This window comes from Haematobia irritans, chromosome 4 (genome assembly GCF_050003625.1).
Source record: "Haematobia irritans isolate KBUSLIRL chromosome 4, ASM5000362v1, whole genome shotgun sequence".
In the NCBI taxonomy this organism is placed as follows: domain Eukaryota; kingdom Metazoa; phylum Arthropoda; class Insecta; order Diptera; family Muscidae; genus Haematobia; species Haematobia irritans.
The window spans coordinates 59,061,703-59,079,996 of NC_134400.1; the positions used below are offsets into that span (position 1 = coordinate 59,061,703).

The following is an 18,294-nucleotide window of genomic DNA, read 5'->3' on the forward strand; positions in this document are numbered from 1 at the left end:
AAGTTACATTTATATAGCATAGTTTGCAGCGCCCATGAGCCCATGCAAACATAACATTATTTAACAGAAACATACATTTGTTGGCCACGTGGAGCAGTGATTAGCATACGTTCCGATTTCTTTTAACGAACCAAGAAAAAAAAATTGTGCCCATAATGCCAACCCAGCGGCGTAGTTCATGTGGTTGGAAGGCCTCCTTCCAGGCCTGTCTAAGCATTACAGAGGCCTGCTTAGGACATTACACCTTCCTTTCCATTTAACATAGGGTGAGATTGGAGGGCAAGGCCTTATTTGTAGCTTCCATAAAAGACCCTTCACCAGCCCTCCAAAAAGAAGGAGGCTTACAGGAGTGTATATAAAACACCTACATAATTACTGATAATATAACTACTTCTCACGTCCTTCCTATTGTAGGCATGTTGTAGCACTATACGGGTTCTCGTTTAGGAAGGCCTTCCATACACATTCCCAAAATAATGCCTTTATGATAAATAAAAAAATACGGTATTAAATTTTTATGCTTTTGTTTCAAATTTATTTATTTTTAACATGAAAAAAGGTTAGCGTTCAGAGATATATAAAAACATAAAGAAAATGTCAAGTCACTCCCCAAGATATCACTATATTTGATTCGTCTGGGCTCTATATTCTTTCTGCGTTTCGGTAAATTTATTGTCAAGATCTGAAAGAACTAAAATGCATTAAAAAATTAAAATAATAAAATAAAATTAAAGACTTACCGTTAGAGTTTTATACTTAAGGTTACTATCGCAAATGCGAAACACTTTATAATTTGGAAGACGTACGTACTTTACCAGATCAAGAATTCAACTAACGAATAGCATGTACTGGCGTACGCTAAATTATTATCCACATGGCATTAATGAAAATATTTTCTGACATAAATAGTTATACATTTCAAATGTTGCTATGTTTCATTTTTGTTTTTGTTTGGGGGTAGAAAATGTTAAAATACAATTCCTCTAACATACACGAAATCCTACGCATTCCTAATAGCTTATTTTTGGAAGTGGAAAGCAATGCAATTACATGCCTATTCATTTCTATGATATAACCGTTTTACTTCCAAAGGCATTACAAATGCATTCTAATTATAAATTAATAGGAATGTAAACAATTTTAAAGCTCTCTTTTAAACGAGAGCACAAGACATCTCTCTTGCTATATAATTTTAACACCCATGCTATACAACTTGCTATAAAGAAGGCAGAGAGAATGTCCGTGTGCATAAAATGAAAAAAGTAAATGAATCGCAATGCTTAAATACAGGTCTGATTTTAGAAGGCTTCCGATGAATGTAAAATCAGTACACATGCATGCCTTATAAACACAACTCCTTCCAATTTAATGCATTTAACATGCCTGAATTCGCAAGGTCCTTCTCGATTCCGCCGCTGGGAAAATGATAAACAAAACACATGTCCACACATACATAAAATGCTGCTCTCAAGACGAAAACACACGCTGTTTTTTTTTTCAAATGTCTATTCTCTTGGTTCCGAATGTCTATTCTCTTTACTCCGAATACTCATTCTAATATTCAAATTAAATAATATTTAGATTTAAGCATATCAAATTTTTGGCCTTATCATAAAACAGTTTTCCGAAACAACATATACAAATAGCTCTCTTTTCATTCTCTCACTGTGTTATGTTGATATCTTTCGTCAACCCTCCCGGTTTCCATCTCTATTTCTTTCTCTATACTCTCTCTCTCTCTGAATAAAATATCACAACATATATATGTTTAATCGAAATTTGTAAATTTATATATGTTTACATTCACAGATATTATTTTTATAAAACATTTATGCCCCAAACATAATATATTCTAACATATTAACATATGTGTCCCAAACATTTAGTGTTAGTTTAGGAACATTACATGTTTGCACTTAAATATATTGTGTTTAAAAATTGTGCCCGAAACACTTTTTGTTTATATCGGAACATATAAAAAACATATTTTTCTAACAGTGTAGCCCCTTTTTCTGTAATACAAACATTGTAGAAGAAATTATTCAATTTTATGATTTTTTTTATTTTAATTTTACCTTTTGCCGGACGGGGATTCGAACAGCGGACCACACAGTTTGTAAGGATCAAAGAAGTAGCTGATCAATTGCCCAAGGGAAAATAAAATGTTAATTTTGTAATAACAAGCAACAACCACCAACTTAATTCAATATCGCTCCCTGTTAAATAGCGCTCCAACCTACTAAACACATATATGTTTATAGGCTATTTCTAAACTAATATATGTTTGCATCCAAGCATATTATATTTACAAATATTTTATGTCCCAAACATAATATGTTCTAACATATTAACATATATGTCCCAAACATGTTATGCTAGTTTATGAACATTATATGCTTGCACTCAAAAATATTGTGTTTAAAAATTTGTGTTCCAAACATATAATGTTTATAGCCAAACATATGAAAAACAGTCTTTTTCATCCGTCGTTCTCATTCAATTTTTTATTTTTAAGAGCCCCTTCAAACTGTTAGACAAACTATATTTTAAGATTGTTGTAAAATAATACATGTTTCTTAATTTGAATAAAAATTATACATTCTTCCATGTATAACATTTATACGAATAAATCACATTGAACATATTTTACATTAATAAAGGAATTAAGAGAAAGTATCAATTCTTTTGCTGTATCAGCCTCTATCAACCAGTGTAGTTCTCCTTGGTCGAGGCAGCATGCTTGGAAAAATAACTGAAAAAATATATCTTAATTCCATTTGGAATATCGAAAAATGTTCACCAATATACCTTTCACAATTTTAAGCACAATAACTATGTTTTCAGCACATACTTTTTATTCAAATTATTTATAAGCAGCTATTCGCGTTTGGCATTTCACGAAATATTAAAATGGCACTTGTAACAAAAGTGAATACAAAATAATTTCATGTGCACTTCGTACTTTTTGGTACATTTCCCGATCACAGTTGGCGTTTGTTGTAGTGCCACTCACTAGTCTGTGGTAGCTATAGGGATAAAATCGAACTTTGCTGGCAGGGTAGATTTTAAATATATTTTTTGAATTATGCGAACTTCAAACTATATATAGCTGCCTTGTGCATGGCATATGCTCTTTCAGAACTGTGGTTTTCGTCACATTTGCATCTTTTAGAATGTACTCAAGATCTGCATATATCACGAGGGGAACTTTTATCTCTCTATTATTGTGTTTATGAAAGTTTTTTTTGTGGAAAAATTTTGAAGCCTGTTTGGCATACAAAAAGCTTTTCCGTGTGCTTATTTTTTGTTTGTTTTTTATCTAAAATTGTGGGAACGTTCATCGCATTTTAGAACCATTTAGATGCGTTTTCTCAACCATAACTTTATTTTTCACAAAGACAAGTCCGATATGGCCAAATTTTTGAACCGATTGGTAATATTTCATACCTTTCCTATTTAAATACCTACCGATGTATTCTTTAGAGAAAATATACATAAATAAATGAATATTAAACAAAACGCCATCGTTTTCTTCACTAGTATTTTAATATTAAAACAGTTTTTCACCAGAGTTATTATTCATCTTAAAGACATCGTCGACCCACTTGTCCATAGAACGACGACGGGCATTCATAAAAAAGTTGCCAATTGTTGTTGGTTCTAAACCAAGTTGTCGGGCAATTGTCACTTGCATCTCCTTTGAAGGCCGTTTTGTTTCCTGAAAAGAAGAAAAAAATTATTTGAATCCTTATTCGCAAAACGACTAGAATTTCTTTAAAGTGTCTATTCAATATTTTACGACGCATGGTCGATACTATGTCTTTTTCACATCAAATAAAATCTGAAATGAAACCAAATAAGACTTTGTAAAGCCATCGTTTTTATGCGTTTGTAAATATTGACTCCGTTTATATCGTATGGCTATAACACCCTCCAAAACAAATCGCTTCACTAACATATGTTCCAAACATATTTTGCAGGAAGCACATGTATTATTGGATACTGCCGAAACATGAATATGTTTATTTTTGTAAACATATTATATGTTTGGAAGCATTTGAGCTCAAAAATATTGTAAGCTTGGAAGAATTTTCCCCAAAGAAGATTGTGTACATTCCCTCACATAATTTTCAATAATCAATAGATAATTATCCTTATAAGTTATATTTATATAGCATAGTCTGCAGCGCGCACGAGCCGATGCAAACAAAATATACTTTAACAGAAACATATATTTGTTTGCCACGTGGAGCAATGGTTAGCATGTCCGCCGTTCATGCAACGGGTCGTGGGTTCAACCCCTGCTTCGACCGAACACCAATTTTTTTTTAATTTACAAATTTATATTTATACTATATTAAATTTGAAATATGGGTTATTAAAGATTTACAGTCATATAAGCGAAATTGACTGAGCTTTTGGATAAAATATTATTTTTTATTGCAAAAATAACCATTTTAACAAAAGACAGTTTTTGGTATAAAAGTTTGAAATTTTGGAAGGAATTCAAAAACTCTAACAAAAGAAGAACGTGGAGTCTAGTATAAACATACATAAATAATTTTATAATATACACATAAATTTATTTAGGCATGAACAGTTTTTTGCCTTTTACTTTTCTTTAATAACTCATTTTAAAGAAAATAAACTTTTTCAATTGTTTTAGCTGCAAAACTCGAACTTAATGCCCGCTTTTTTCTTTTGATTCTCTCGCTGTGTTATGTTGATATCTTTCGTCAACCCTCCCGGTTTCCATCTCTATTTCTTTCTCTATACTCTCTCTCTCTCTGTCGCTCTCTGAATAAAATATCACAACATATATATGTTTACTCGAAATTTATAAATTTATATATGTTTACATTCACACATATTATCTTTATGAAACATTCATGCCCCAAACATAATATATTCTAACATATTAACATATGTGTCTCAAACATGTAGTGTTAATTTAGGAACAATACATGTTTGTACATAAGTATATTGTGCTTAAAAATTGTTACCGAAACACATTTTGTTTTTATCGGTACATATGAAAAACATATTTTTCTAACAGCGAAGACACCACTTCTTTATTAAGGCAAAATACTAAAGGATAACCAAATTAATAAAACTACCTTGAGCTTAAGCCCATTGTAGCTACAGCTCTTTTTCATGTCAGCTTACAATTTACAATTCTAAGTTAACAAATAATAAAAAAATAAAACTAACTAAGCCACCCAATTACACGGACGAAAAAGACTGTTTTTCATATGTTTGGAACACAAATTTTTAAGCACAATATTTTTAAGTGCAAGCATATAATGTTTATAAACTAGCATAACATGTTTGGGGCATATATATAAATATGTTAGAACATATTATGTTCCCAGCGGCGTAGTTCATGTGGTCGGAAGGCCTCTTTCCAGGCCTGTCTAGGCATTACAGAGGCCTGCTTAGGACATTACACCTTCCTTTCCATTTAACATAGGGTGAGATTGGAGGGCAAGGCCTTATTTGTAGCTTCCATAAAATACCCTTCACCAGCCCTTCAAAAAGAAGGAGGCTTACAGGAGTGTATATAAAACACCTACATAATTACTGATAATATAACTACTTCTCACGTCCTTCCTATTGTAGGCATGTTGTAGCGCTATACGGGTTCTCGTTTAGGAAGGCCTTCCATACACATTCCCAAAATAATGCCTTTATGATAAATAAATAATCCGGTATTAAATTTTTATGCTTTTGTTTCAAATTTATTTATTTTTAACATTCAAAAAGATTAGCGTTCAGAGATATATAAAAACATAAAGAAAATGTCAAGTCACTCCCCAAGATATCACTATATTTGATTCGTCTGGGCTCTATATTCTTTCTGCGTTTCGGTAAATTTATTGTCAAGATCTGAAAGAACTAAAATGCATTAAAAAATTAAAATAATAAAATAAAATTAAAGACTTACCGTTAGAGTTTTATACTTAAGGTTACTATCGCAAATGCGAAACACTTTATAATTTGGAAGACGTACGTACTTTACCAGATCAAGAATTCAACTAACGAATAGCATGTACTGGCGTACGCTAAATTATTATCCACATGGCATTAATGAAAATATTTTCTGACATAAATAGTTATAAATTTCAAATGTTGCTATGTTTCATTTTTGTTTTTGTTTGGGGGTAGAAAATGTTAAAATACAATTCCTCTAACATACACGAAATCCTACGCATTCTTAATAGCTTATTTTTGGAAGTGGAAAGCAATGCAATTACATGCCTATTCATTTCTATTTGTAAGTCGAGGATTGTCATAATATGAAATAACCGTTTGACTTCCAAAGGCATTACAAATGCATTCTAATTATAAATTAATAGGAATGTAAACAATTTTAAAGCTCTCTTTTAAACGAGAGCACAAGACATCTCTCTTGCTACATAATTTTAACACCCATGCTATACAACTTGCTATAAAGAAGGCAGAGAGAATGTCCGTGTGCATAAAATGAAAAAAGTAAATGAAACGCAATGCTTAAATACAGGTCTGATTTTAGAAGGCTTCCGATGAATGTAAAATCAGTACACATGCATGCCTTATAAACACAACTCCTTCCAATTTAAGGCATTTAACATGCCTGAATTTGCAAGGTCCTTCTCGATTCCGCCGCTGGGTTTGGGACATAACATGTTTGTATATATAATACGCTTAGATTCAAACATATATTAATTTAGAAATAGCCTATAAACATATATGTGTTTAGAAAGAGAGACCTAGAGTGTATACTGCAAGTAAAATAATGAAAGTAACCAATTGGCACCTTAAAAATATATCCACTCAAAGAAAATTTCATTAAAATATGTTTGAACAATACAAAAATATTTTGTTTGGACCAATCCTGAATATGTATATATGCTTGAAGCAAAATGTGTTTAACTTTTAGTTCATGGAATTATTATGTTTGGAGAATGTTTCCTTTACTCTAATAATTTTTAGTTAAATGAACCAAAACACGGAGTATAAAGATTTAGTAAATTTGTACTTCTCATAAAATAGTTCATTATACCCTCCACCATATACTAACTTTGTCATTCCGTTTGTAACACATCGAAATATTGCTCTAAGACCCCATAAAGTATATATTCGGGGTCGTGGTGAAATTCTGAGTCGATCTAAGCATGTCCGTCCGTCTGATTAAATCACGCTAACTCCCAAACGAAACAAGCTATCAACTTGAAACTTGGCACAAGTAGTAGTTATTGATGTAGGTCGCACACTCACGCCGTTTCCCTTAGCGTGACTCACGACTCACGCGTGAGTCACGAAAATTTTCGTGAGTCACGACAATTTCGTGTCACGTGCACAACTCTACTTTCTTTTGTCTACTATATATTCCACATGGACTAACTTACAATTTAGAAGATGATGTTAAGAAGTTTTAAGATGCCTTGCCATCGGCCGCAATCCAAGTAATTCAATTGTGGATGACCGTCGTTAGTAGAAGTTTCAACGCAATCCATGGTGGAGGGTACATACGATTCGGCCTGGCCGAACTTACGGCCGTACATATTTGTTATTTCTTTATATTTGTACATTTTACTACAAATGCGCCCATCTTGAACTTCGCATAGCACTAAAGACATTCTTGCTATTTTGAGCTACAACTTTTTCCTTCAAACTACACAATTTCCTTTAACAAGTGAAAAATTAATTATGTTTAATGATTTTTTTTTAAATTTTTTCTAAAATATTTACTAATTTTTGTGATATCGGCGTGATGTCAGCGTTCTTAATACTGTTTAGTTAACATTTTCTAGACTTAACCAACATTTTCTTAGTGGTGGGTTCACAGTTTTTTCAGTGTACGTGATGTTATTTATGTCCTTTAACAACCATGCAAATATTGGTGCATATGTTCACCACTGAATAGTCTAAGTGAGCCCGATACATCGGGGTGCCACCTAACCTAACCTAACCTTGGTGCATAGGTTCAATTGTGTTCAAATTAATACTCAATTATTCCGTAATTTATTCCATATTATTAAGCCATTGTAGGCCAACATAACATTTTCAGAATAATAATCTCAAATTATCGAGAAGTATTTAATATTGTAATGTAATGCAACGAGTAATAACAGTTTTACTACTGGTAATGCAAATCCAACATTTTCTCCCAGCCATTTACCGCTATGAGTTGTTCTTTTACTTGTCGTGAATCGGTGAAGAAAACATAATTCTTTTCTCAGAAATGAAAATTTAGCACAACGATGTATTTTTTGTGCTTGTTAAAGGGGTTTTTTCCTTTTAGACAAATAAATCTTTATTTATGGTACTCGTTGCCGTATATGTTCCCAATTTAGTTTATTTTTAAGAATAAAGATAACTTCGGTGGTCTAAAATTTCGCCACAGAAAACATTTTTGCGTTTTCTCAATATTCAATCTATAATCTACTACAAAATTATATACAAAGAAACATCCAGTTTTACAAGAAGAAAGACCAATAAACCATTACTTGCCTTAAAAATTGCTTGTAGAGTTCGTCTTTGTAAATCTGTGAAAACCAGTCTCGATTTCTTAGACTGAACAGTTGGGTCGAGCACGTGCATGTTTTTTTGAGTATGTATTGTATTGGAGCAATTGTATTCATCTACAAAGAAACATAGAATTTAAACACGATTAATATTTTTTGTCAAAGTAGTGCACTGCATGCTAAATGTTCATAACTTTCATTTCAAATATATATTGCCAATGTAACTTAAAATTTTTAATCTTAAAAACAAAACTAGTTATACTATAAATGTAATGTTAGAGAGCCCTTATATGGGACGTTGTATATAGCCTTTTCATTGAATATTGTTAGCTACACTGGTAGAAAAATTTCGTTAATACGATGAATTTCTACGTTGTATTAACGAAATTCTTCATTAAAAGTCAGCCAACGTATCATTTCGTTATAACAACGTAATTTTACGTTATATTTATGAAACCCTTTTCGTAGTATTAACGAATAATTACGTTGCTGTTACGTAGCCTTTTCGTTGTATTAACGAACATTATTCGTTATATGAATGAAATTTATTCATAGTATGGCTGCAGCTTCTACGTTGTATGAACGAAAATCATTCATTGTATGAACCCAGTTTTTTCATTGTATGAATGAATGAAAGGCGAACGTTGTATAAATGAACACAAACGTTATATTAATGAAACCCAACGAATTATTGCATTTGAGTGTAGTCATTGGTAGTGTATTATTTTTTGTTAAGAACTTTGAAATAGAATTTATATACTCGTACACTAGTAGAAAAAGTTTCGTTATATTAACGAAATGTGTCGTTAAAAGTCAGCCAATGAAACAAATTCGTTCATATAACGAAATTTTTCGTTATTATAACGAATTTTCTGTCAACCAACGTAACGCTTCATACTATTAACGAATATTTTCATTGTATTAACGAAAATGTTTCGTTATATCAATGAAAATTTTTCGTTGGCTGAGTTTTAATGAAATTTTCTTTGTGTGTACAGTAGGAAATAATATTTATTGATAAATAAAGTAATTTAATAATCATATAGTGTGACTTTCACTTAAGAAAAAAGCCTCTAATTTCTAAGACCAAAAAATGATAATCGTATCGCCGTCCATTTATCCATGTTTTTTTTTTTTGCAACCAAGTTTCATTACGGTAATTATTCCGCCTTCTTCAACTGAAAGTTCACTTCCCCGGGGCATTTTCACTAAAGATTAAAAATTTACACTAAATTTCTTGCCAATATACAAAAAACACCAATTTAACTCACCCACCATCTATGTTTATTATTCACAACGAAACTGTAATGAGCCTGTGCACCAGTGATGCCAGGAAGTTTTTTGAAAATTCCCTACGTGGCTCCTAAAAATTCTCTTTTTTCCCTGCGCCCAACATTTTTCCCCTACATTTTTTCCCTACGGTACTAAATTCAAACAAATTTGGCAAGAAAATAGCAAATATTTTATATTGAATTCAATTTCTTTAAAATTAATAGTCAGGGATTATATCCGTCAATAAAGGGACCAAATGTTCAATAATATCACATTTTTATTCGGATTTCGACCATTGCAACATCATTGCTCATTTTTAACACTACCAACATTTTTCTTGTGGGCGTTAATGACCGCGTGTTTCTTCAGGTCAGATTTCTACAATTTACGAACTTTCCACAAGCATTGGTATTTAAAATCGTCATTTTCGACCGCCTCTAGCCAACCCTTTAAGTCAACAGTGAGCCAATTTGGTCAAAAAGGCTATTTTCTAAATTTTGTTGGAATGGTTTTATGTTATTTTCTTCACTAGACGACATTTTTCTAAAACATTAAAAACTGTTGTGAATGTAACAGTTGTAAAACAGTTTTTGAAGATATTCCGGAATAAAAATCCTACATTTACTATTTTTATGTTAGCCTGACACCAATGCAGGACTGTTTAATGTCCAAGTCATTTAAACTACATATTATTACAATACTTATTCGAGCTTATTGAACAAGTTCTTTTCAGTAACCTTATAGTACTAATTTCCTTAATCTTCTTGTCCAATAGACTATAAGTATTGTAATAATATGTAATCCTACATTTATATACACGAATTCGCGTATGCACTGCAAGTGATCTTTGTGTTAGAAAATATTGAGAGGCACCAAGTTGACGAAGCCATCACCTGTTTATGAACCTTAATGGAAGCGTTTATTCCTGCAAATGAAATCTATTTACGCATTTGTAATTAAATACCAATGCAAAAACATCTTTTGAACTTTTCTAAATAAAATCATTACAATAACATCGATAACGCTGAATCGCGTATTCCATTAGTTGAAGTTTTCTGTTGAACTTTTTACCGCTTGTTTTTCAAGACGCACACGCAAACATGTGCTTATTGCCATGCTTAGATGTGTATGTACAAATTACATTGACGCTACAGACGTATTAGAGAGAGTATGGAGAGACGTTTTAGAGAGAGAGTACGGAGAGGCAGAAATGCTCAAACTACCATTCGTATTATTAATGAACATATTTCATTAACATGACGAAATATAACAATTTAAAATTTATTTTTTAACGATCCATATCATTATAGTAACGATTCTAATTCTTGAAAAAATTACAAAGTCAATATTCGTAATATTAACGAAACGTGTTTCATTAATGTAACGAAAAACCAAAACACAAAATTGTCTTTTAACGATTGATTTCGTTGTATTAACGATCACTTTCGTTCTCATAACGAAAACTTTCGTAATATTAACGAAAAATAATCAACGAAGCCCGTTCGTTAATAGAACGAACCATTTTTCTACCAGTGTACCCAGCAAAAAAATTTTGAAGTTCTTCTAAAGGCACAACTTTAAAAGAACTTCCAAAAATGTCCTCCCAAAGATGTTCCTTATTTTAAATGCACAGGAAGTTCATTTGAGTAATTTTTTTTATAACTCGCTTTTTTCATATTTGTAATGTTTTTTTTTTGTTTGAAATAAGTTAAAAACAGATTAAGAATTAATAAAATGGTACAAAATATTTAAATTTAGCCGAAAAAAATGTTAAATCCTTATTAGAAAAATTCCGAAAAAATTTTCGAAAATATTTGATGACAAACGTTCGAAACAAGCGTTATAATGCACTAAAAATCATAAAAAAAAATAAAAATTATTTGTCAAAATATCGCAAGATTTCTTAATTCACATCCAAAACACTGAATTCACCTCACACCTTAAGAAGCGATGCAAATTCAGTGCAGCGTATGCTGAAATGGTGGACATCCGTCCTACACTGAAAGGAAAATGTACCTCATGAGAACGAAATTTTACGTCCCGGTGAGAATTTCTCGTCAAAAATGAGCTAACGTAACATTTCATGCCGGTGATGAATTTTTCGTCATGGCGATGAATTGTAATTCATCGCTGTGATGAACGTATTGACATCCCATAGATCACTACATTACGTCCAGGTGATGAAAGTATTTCATCTATGCGTTTATGTTTTTCTTATCTGCGATTATTCTCTTTCATTCACGCGATGATGAAATTCTTCAAAAGTACAATTCTCCTTCGATCGTCACAGCGATGAATGCTTTTCCTAACGTTGACGTAATCCATTCATCAATATGATATAATCGATTCAACAATTTGATGTAATTGATTCATCAATATAATGTAAATCGTTCATAAATTTGATGTAATATATTCATCAATATAAGGGAATTTTGTGGTAAGGGCGGATAGGTTCGCTACATAGAAAAATTTATATTAATGAATGGACGGATATTGTTATATTCGTCCACTCTATAATATCAATGCATTGTGAACATTTCCGTCCTTATTACAAATTTGACTTATATTGATGAATAGATTACATCAAATTGATAAATGGAAATTTATCAGAAATATTTTCTACGACACTTTTAATAAACAACCATATTGTTTTTTGTTTTACTTAAATTTAAATTTTATTTATTTGAAATAAAGTACAACTAACGACATAAATACATATGTACAATTTATCGTACACATGTAAATAAATACCCAACAAAAAATAACTTTGCTCTCATTAATAAAAGCTGTGTACAGTTATTTGAAAAAAAAAAACTTTTTTTTTGCATTGAACACTGTTTCATAACATTGACGATTGATTCGACTTTTAGGTGTTTCACTTTAGTACACCCAGAAAAAAGGGGCTCTAATGTCAACTGAACTTTATTTTAGATCATGAATATTAGTTAATTTTAGTTAAATTTTGCACAATATGAGTAAATGTTCCTTATTTGAATAATTTTTTGCTAACTTTAATGACGTGAACTAAAAATAAGAAAGAAAGTTGTATACAAATATAGTGCACAATTTTACTAAAAAAATAAAATAGTTCATATTTTCTTAAAATGGCAGAAGTTTGCTTAAATTGAGTTCATAAGTCTCTCAAATGAGTAAATTTTACTAAAATTGTACCTGTCTCGAACTTCGTACAGCGCTAAAGACATTTTAACAATTTTTAAATCCAATTTTTTGTTCCAACATATGAAATTTTCTTAAACAACAGAAAAAAATTAATTATTTTTAAAAAAATTTCTTCAATTAGATAAAAAGTATTAACTTATTTGTAACATGTTGCAATTAGAAAATTATTTTAGTTAAAATTTTCTAAAATAAACCTAAATTTTCTTCCACGGTGGGGTCACTTTTTTTTTGTGTGCACTAATGGAAAAATGTAAATTACAATTATCCATATATGTTACTATATTTACCATATATCGTTTTATGTTTTATTTAGTATTGAGGTTTTTTCGACACATATTTCAGAGAAAAGTGTGCTTCATCAATTTGAAGATTCTTACATCGCATTGATGAAAACCAGCTTCCATGATATATCATGGAAACTTTTGTCCAACTTATATTAAAATGTGGAATTCGTATAATAGGACTTCATATAAACGAAATTAATTTAAATCGAATGTTGCTTTTGGCTAAGTTTTCCCTGAATCAGGAAGATACACCCAGAAAAAAGTGTCTTCGAAACTAAAGCAAAAAATGTTCATCAATTTAGTTTAGCCATTTTATTTCCATTCAGTTAAATTTTTGTGCGAAATAATAAAATTTACTTGTTTCAGTAAAAAATCCTAAACTGAAAGCAGTTAAGAATAGTTCATTAACTAGAATAAGGCATGGCATTTTACTAATACTGTTTTCTTCGATGGGTATAAGAATTTACTACTGAAAAAGATAATTTTATTCACTGATAACAAAGCATTCGTAAAAATAAACAAATACCGAACTAAAACCAAGTTTCCTCAAATTTAGTAAGGTTTCTTATAAAATGATAATTCTGACTTCCTTTATTATAGAAAGCTTATCATACATACGAAAAAATTTTTTAGTTCATTCGTACTAAGAAGTATTCAATCTTTTCAAAACTTATGGAAACACACTTCTTAGAATATAGGAAAATTTCCTACATTTCTTTTATCTACCTGTAATCGATGTGTTTGCGCGTGGGTTGTTTTTTAGTTGGAATCGCGTTGTTATGGTATACGGAGAGATTGTTAAAAATAATATTGTAAAATAATATAATAAAAAACAAATAAAATATATAAAATATTTGTTATTTTAAATTAGTGAGAAAAATGTTCGTTTTTTGAAAATTGGTTTATAAAAGAGAAGACACCAGCAGAATAACAACCCCTTCATTCGACTTCATTTTGGAATCTTCAATTATGAGGTAATATTCAGTGACGCTAACCTTTTGTGAAAAAATTGGTTTAGGATTTTTTTGTTTATATTTGTAGGTATTGAAATTGTAAAAGGTGGACAACATTGCTAGGCAGCAACTTATTCAAAGTGAAAGGTACTATAAAAGAAAAATAATGTGTTTTAATATTTCAAGGCCAGTCGATGCTGTTGATTCTATATAAATATATTTAATATATTCATTCGTTTTGTTTGTTATTGTTGGCTTCTCTTCAATCGTTATTGTTGTTTTTTTTTTTTTTTTTGATCTCAGCTTAAAGCCATGCATTGACTAAACTACAAGTGTAGCTTAGCCAACAGAGGAAAAGTATGCTTGTCAAATTTATTTGGGCAAAGCCCTATAGACTGCAAGATGGTTGGATGTACAGCTGTTTCGGAATTACCACATTCCTCATCAGCATCCTCTACTTGCAGCAAAACTATCAACCAATTATCAGAATAAATTCGGGTAATTCACTCAACCCAACGTGAACTACACTTGAACCTCCCGAAAAAGCGTTTGATAGTCGGCTATTGCCTAAACAAATTTGCCAGCATATCTCTTTTCCTTTGCCAAACTCAAATCATCGATTTGTATGTATTTGGCTGGGTTTGTTTTTGAGCGTGCTTCCTCTATCTTCATTCGTTTTGTTTGTTATTGTTGGCTTCTCTTCAATCGTTATTGTTGTTTTTTTTTTTTTTTTTGATCTCAGCTTAAAGCCATGCATTGACTAAACTACAAGTGTAGCTTAGCCAACAGAGGAAAAGTATGCTTGTCAAATTTATTTGGGCAAAGCCCTATAGACTGCAAGATGGTTGGATGTACAGCTGTTTCGGAATTACCACATTCCTCATCAGCATCCTCTACTTGCAGCAAAACTATCAACCAATTATCAGAATAAATTCGGGTAATTCACTCAACCCAACGTGAACTACACTTGAACCTCCCGAAAAAGCGTTTGATAGTCGGCTATTGCCTAAACAAATTTGCCAGCATATCTCTTTTCCTTTGCCAAACTCAAATCATCGATTTGTATGTATTTGGCTGGGTTTGTTTTTGAGCGTGCTTCCTCTATCTTCATTCGTTTTGTTTGTTATTGTTGGCTTCTCTTCAATCGTTATTGTTGTTTTTTTTTTTTTTTGATCTCAGCTTAAAGCCATGCATTGACTAAACTACAAGTGTAGCTTAGCCAACAGAGGAAAAGTATGCTTGTCAAATTTATTTGGGCAAAGCCCTATAGACTGCAAGATGGTTGGATGTACAGCTGTTTCGGAATTACCACATTCCTCATCAGCATCCTCTACTTGCAGCAAAACTATCAACCAATTATCAGAATAAATTCGGGTAATTCACTCAACCCAACGTGAACTACACTTGAACCTCCCGAAAAAGCGTTTGATAGTCGGCTATTGCCTAAACAAATTTGCCAGCATATCTCTTTTCCTTTGCCAAACTCAAATCATCGATTTGTATGTATTTGGCTGGGTTTGTTTTTGAGCGTGCTTCCTCTATCTTCATTCGTTTTGTTTGTTATTGTTGGCTTCTCTTCAATCGTTATTGTTGTTTTTTTTTTTTTTTTTTTGATCTCAGCTTAAAGCCATGCATTGACTAAACTACAAGTGTAGCTTAGCCAACAGAGGAAAAGTATGCTTGTCAAATTTATTTGGGCAAAGCCCTATAGACTGCAAGATGGTTGGATGTACAGCTGTTTCGGAATTACCACATTCCTCATCAGCATCCTCTACTTGCAGCAAAACTATCAACCAATTATCAGAATAAATTCGGGTAATTCACTCAACCCAACGTGAACTACACTTGAACCTCCCGAAAAAGCGTTTGATAGTCGGCTATTGCCTAAACAAATTTGCCAGCATATCTCTTTTCCTTTGCCAAACTCAAATCATCGATTTGTATGTATTTGGCTGGGTTTGTTTTTGAGCGTGCTTCCTCTATCTTCATTCGTTTTGTTTGTTATTGTTGGCTTCTCTTCAATCGTTATTGTTGTTTTTTTTTTTTTTTTTGATCTCAGCTTAAAGCCATGCATTGACTAAACTACAAGTGTAGCTTAGCCAACAGAGGAAAAGTATGCTTGTCAAATTTATTTGGGCAAAGCCCTATAGACTGCAAGATGGTTGGATGTACAGCTGTTTCGGAATTACCACATTCCTCATCAGCATCCTCTACTTGCAGCAAAACTATCAACCAATTATCAGAATAAATTCGGGTAATTCACTCAACCCAACGTGAACTACACTTGAACCTCCCGAAAAAGCGTTTGATAGTCGGCTATTGCCTAAACAAATTTGCCAGCATATCTCTTTTCCTTTGCCAAACTCAAATCATCGATTTGTATGTATTTGGCTGGGTTTGTTTTTGAGCGTGCTTCCTCTATCTTCATTCGTTTTGTTTGTTATTGTTGGCTTCTCTTCAATCGTTATTGTTGTTTTTTTTTTTTTTTGATCTCAGCTTAAAGCCATGCATTGACTAAACTACAAGTGTAGCTTAGCCAACAGAGGAAAAGTATGCTTGTCAAATTTATTTGGGCAAAGCCCTATAGACTGCAAGATGGTTGGATGTACAGCTGTTTCGGAATTACCACATTCCTCATCAGCATCCTCTACTTGCAGCAAAACTATCAACCAATTATCAGAATAAATTCGGGTAATTCACTCAACCCAACGTGAACTACACTTGAACCTCCCGAAAAAGCGTTTGATAGTCGGCTATTGCCTAAACAAATTTGCCAGCATATCTCTTTTCCTTTGCCAAACTCAAATCATCGATTTGTATGTATTTGGCTGGGTTTGTTTTTGAGCGTGCTTCCTCTATCTTCATTCGTTTTGTTTGTTATTGTTGGCTTCTCTTCAATCGTTATTGTTGTTTTTTTTTTTTTTTTTTGATCTCAGCTTAAAGCCATGCATTGACTAAACTACAAGTGTAGCTTAGCCAACAGAGGAAATGATGATTTGAGTTTGGCAAAGGAAAAGAGATATGCTGGCAAATTTGTTTAGGCAATAGCCGACTATCAAACGCTTTTTCGGGAGGTTCAAGTGTAGTTCACGTTGGGTTGAGTGAATTACCCGAATTTATTCTGATAATTGGTTGATAGTTTTGCTGCAAGTAGAGGATGCTGATGAGGAATGTGGTAATTCCGAAACAGCTGTACATCCAACCATCTTGCAGTCTATAGGGCTTTGCCCAAATAAATTTGACAAGCATACTTTTCCTCTGTTGGCTAAGCTACACTTGTAGTTTAGTCAATGCATGGCTTTAAGCTGAGATCAAAAAAAAAAAAAAAAAAACAACAATAACGATTGAAGAGAAGCCAACAATAACAAACAAAACGAATGAAGATAGAGGAAGCACGCTCAAAAACAAACCCAGCCAAATACATACAAATCGATGATTTGAGTTTGGCAAAGGAAAAGAGATATGCTGGCAAATTTGTTTAGGCAATAGCCGACTATCAAACGCTTTTTCGGGAGGTTCAAGTGTAGTTCACGTTGGGTTGAGTGAATTACCCGAATTTATTCTGATAATTGGTTGATAGTTTTGCTGCAAGTAGAGGATGCTGATGAGGAATGTGGTAATTCCGAAACAGCTGTACATCCAACCATCTTGCAGTCTATAGGGCTTTGCCCAAATAAATTTGACAAGCATACTTTTCCTCTGTTGGCTAAGCTACACTTGTAGTTTAGTCAATGCATGGCTTTAAGCTGAGATCAAAAAAAAAAAAAAAAAAAAAAAAAAAAAAAACAACAATAACTATTTAATATATTAATAAAACATGTCTTTTGTTGAAGAAACAAATTGCTTATATAAATACATAAAATTTTATTTAAAAACGAAGGTAAGCAGTTCTAAATTTGAAGTAAAAAGTTTACCACAAATATGTAAGATTTGTCCAAATGAATGAAAAAAGTTCAATAAAATCATTCCATATATGAATTCAATTCAGTTAAATTTTTTTCATTCTGTAGTATAGTGGTACATAAATATAGGAAAATGTTAACTAATATATGAAATGCATTCTACCTAATTTCCACGAAAATTACATCGTTCAAACAA

The 18,294-nt window shown here is 32.0% G+C and overlaps 1 protein-coding gene and 2 long non-coding RNA genes across 5 annotated transcripts in view; all 3 read right to left on the reverse strand.

The window, feature by feature from the left end:
• Positions 1 to 507: 507 nt before the first annotated feature.
• On the reverse strand, positions 508 to 1,140 carry LOC142236959 (uncharacterized). Its single transcript, XR_012722278.1, has 2 exons — positions 741 to 1,140; positions 508 to 682 (listed from the first exon to the last, which is right to left on the reverse strand). It is a non-coding gene; the product is annotated as an uncharacterized LOC142236959 (long non-coding RNA).
• Positions 1,141 to 3,524: 2,384 nt separating this feature from the next.
• The window catches only part of onecut (homeobox protein onecut), a 75,117-nt gene continuing 60,347 nt past the window's right edge, over positions 3,525 to 18,294 (reverse strand). For all 3 annotated transcript variants that reach the window (XM_075305717.1, XM_075305716.1, XM_075305715.1), the window contains exons 3-4: positions 8,494 to 8,624; positions 3,525 to 3,718 (exon numbers count right to left, since the gene is read on the reverse strand). In XM_075305717.1, the coding sequence (XP_075161832.1) occupies positions 3,551 to 3,718; positions 8,494 to 8,624 (299 nt within the window). In that variant the 3' untranslated portion in view covers positions 3,525 to 3,550. The remainder of the gene's footprint in view (positions 3,719 to 8,493; positions 8,625 to 18,294) is intronic.
• Positions 5,712 to 6,197, reverse strand: LOC142237085 (uncharacterized). The gene is made up of 2 exons (XR_012722330.1): positions 5,945 to 6,197; positions 5,712 to 5,886 (listed from the first exon to the last, which is right to left on the reverse strand). It is a non-coding gene; the product is annotated as an uncharacterized LOC142237085 (long non-coding RNA).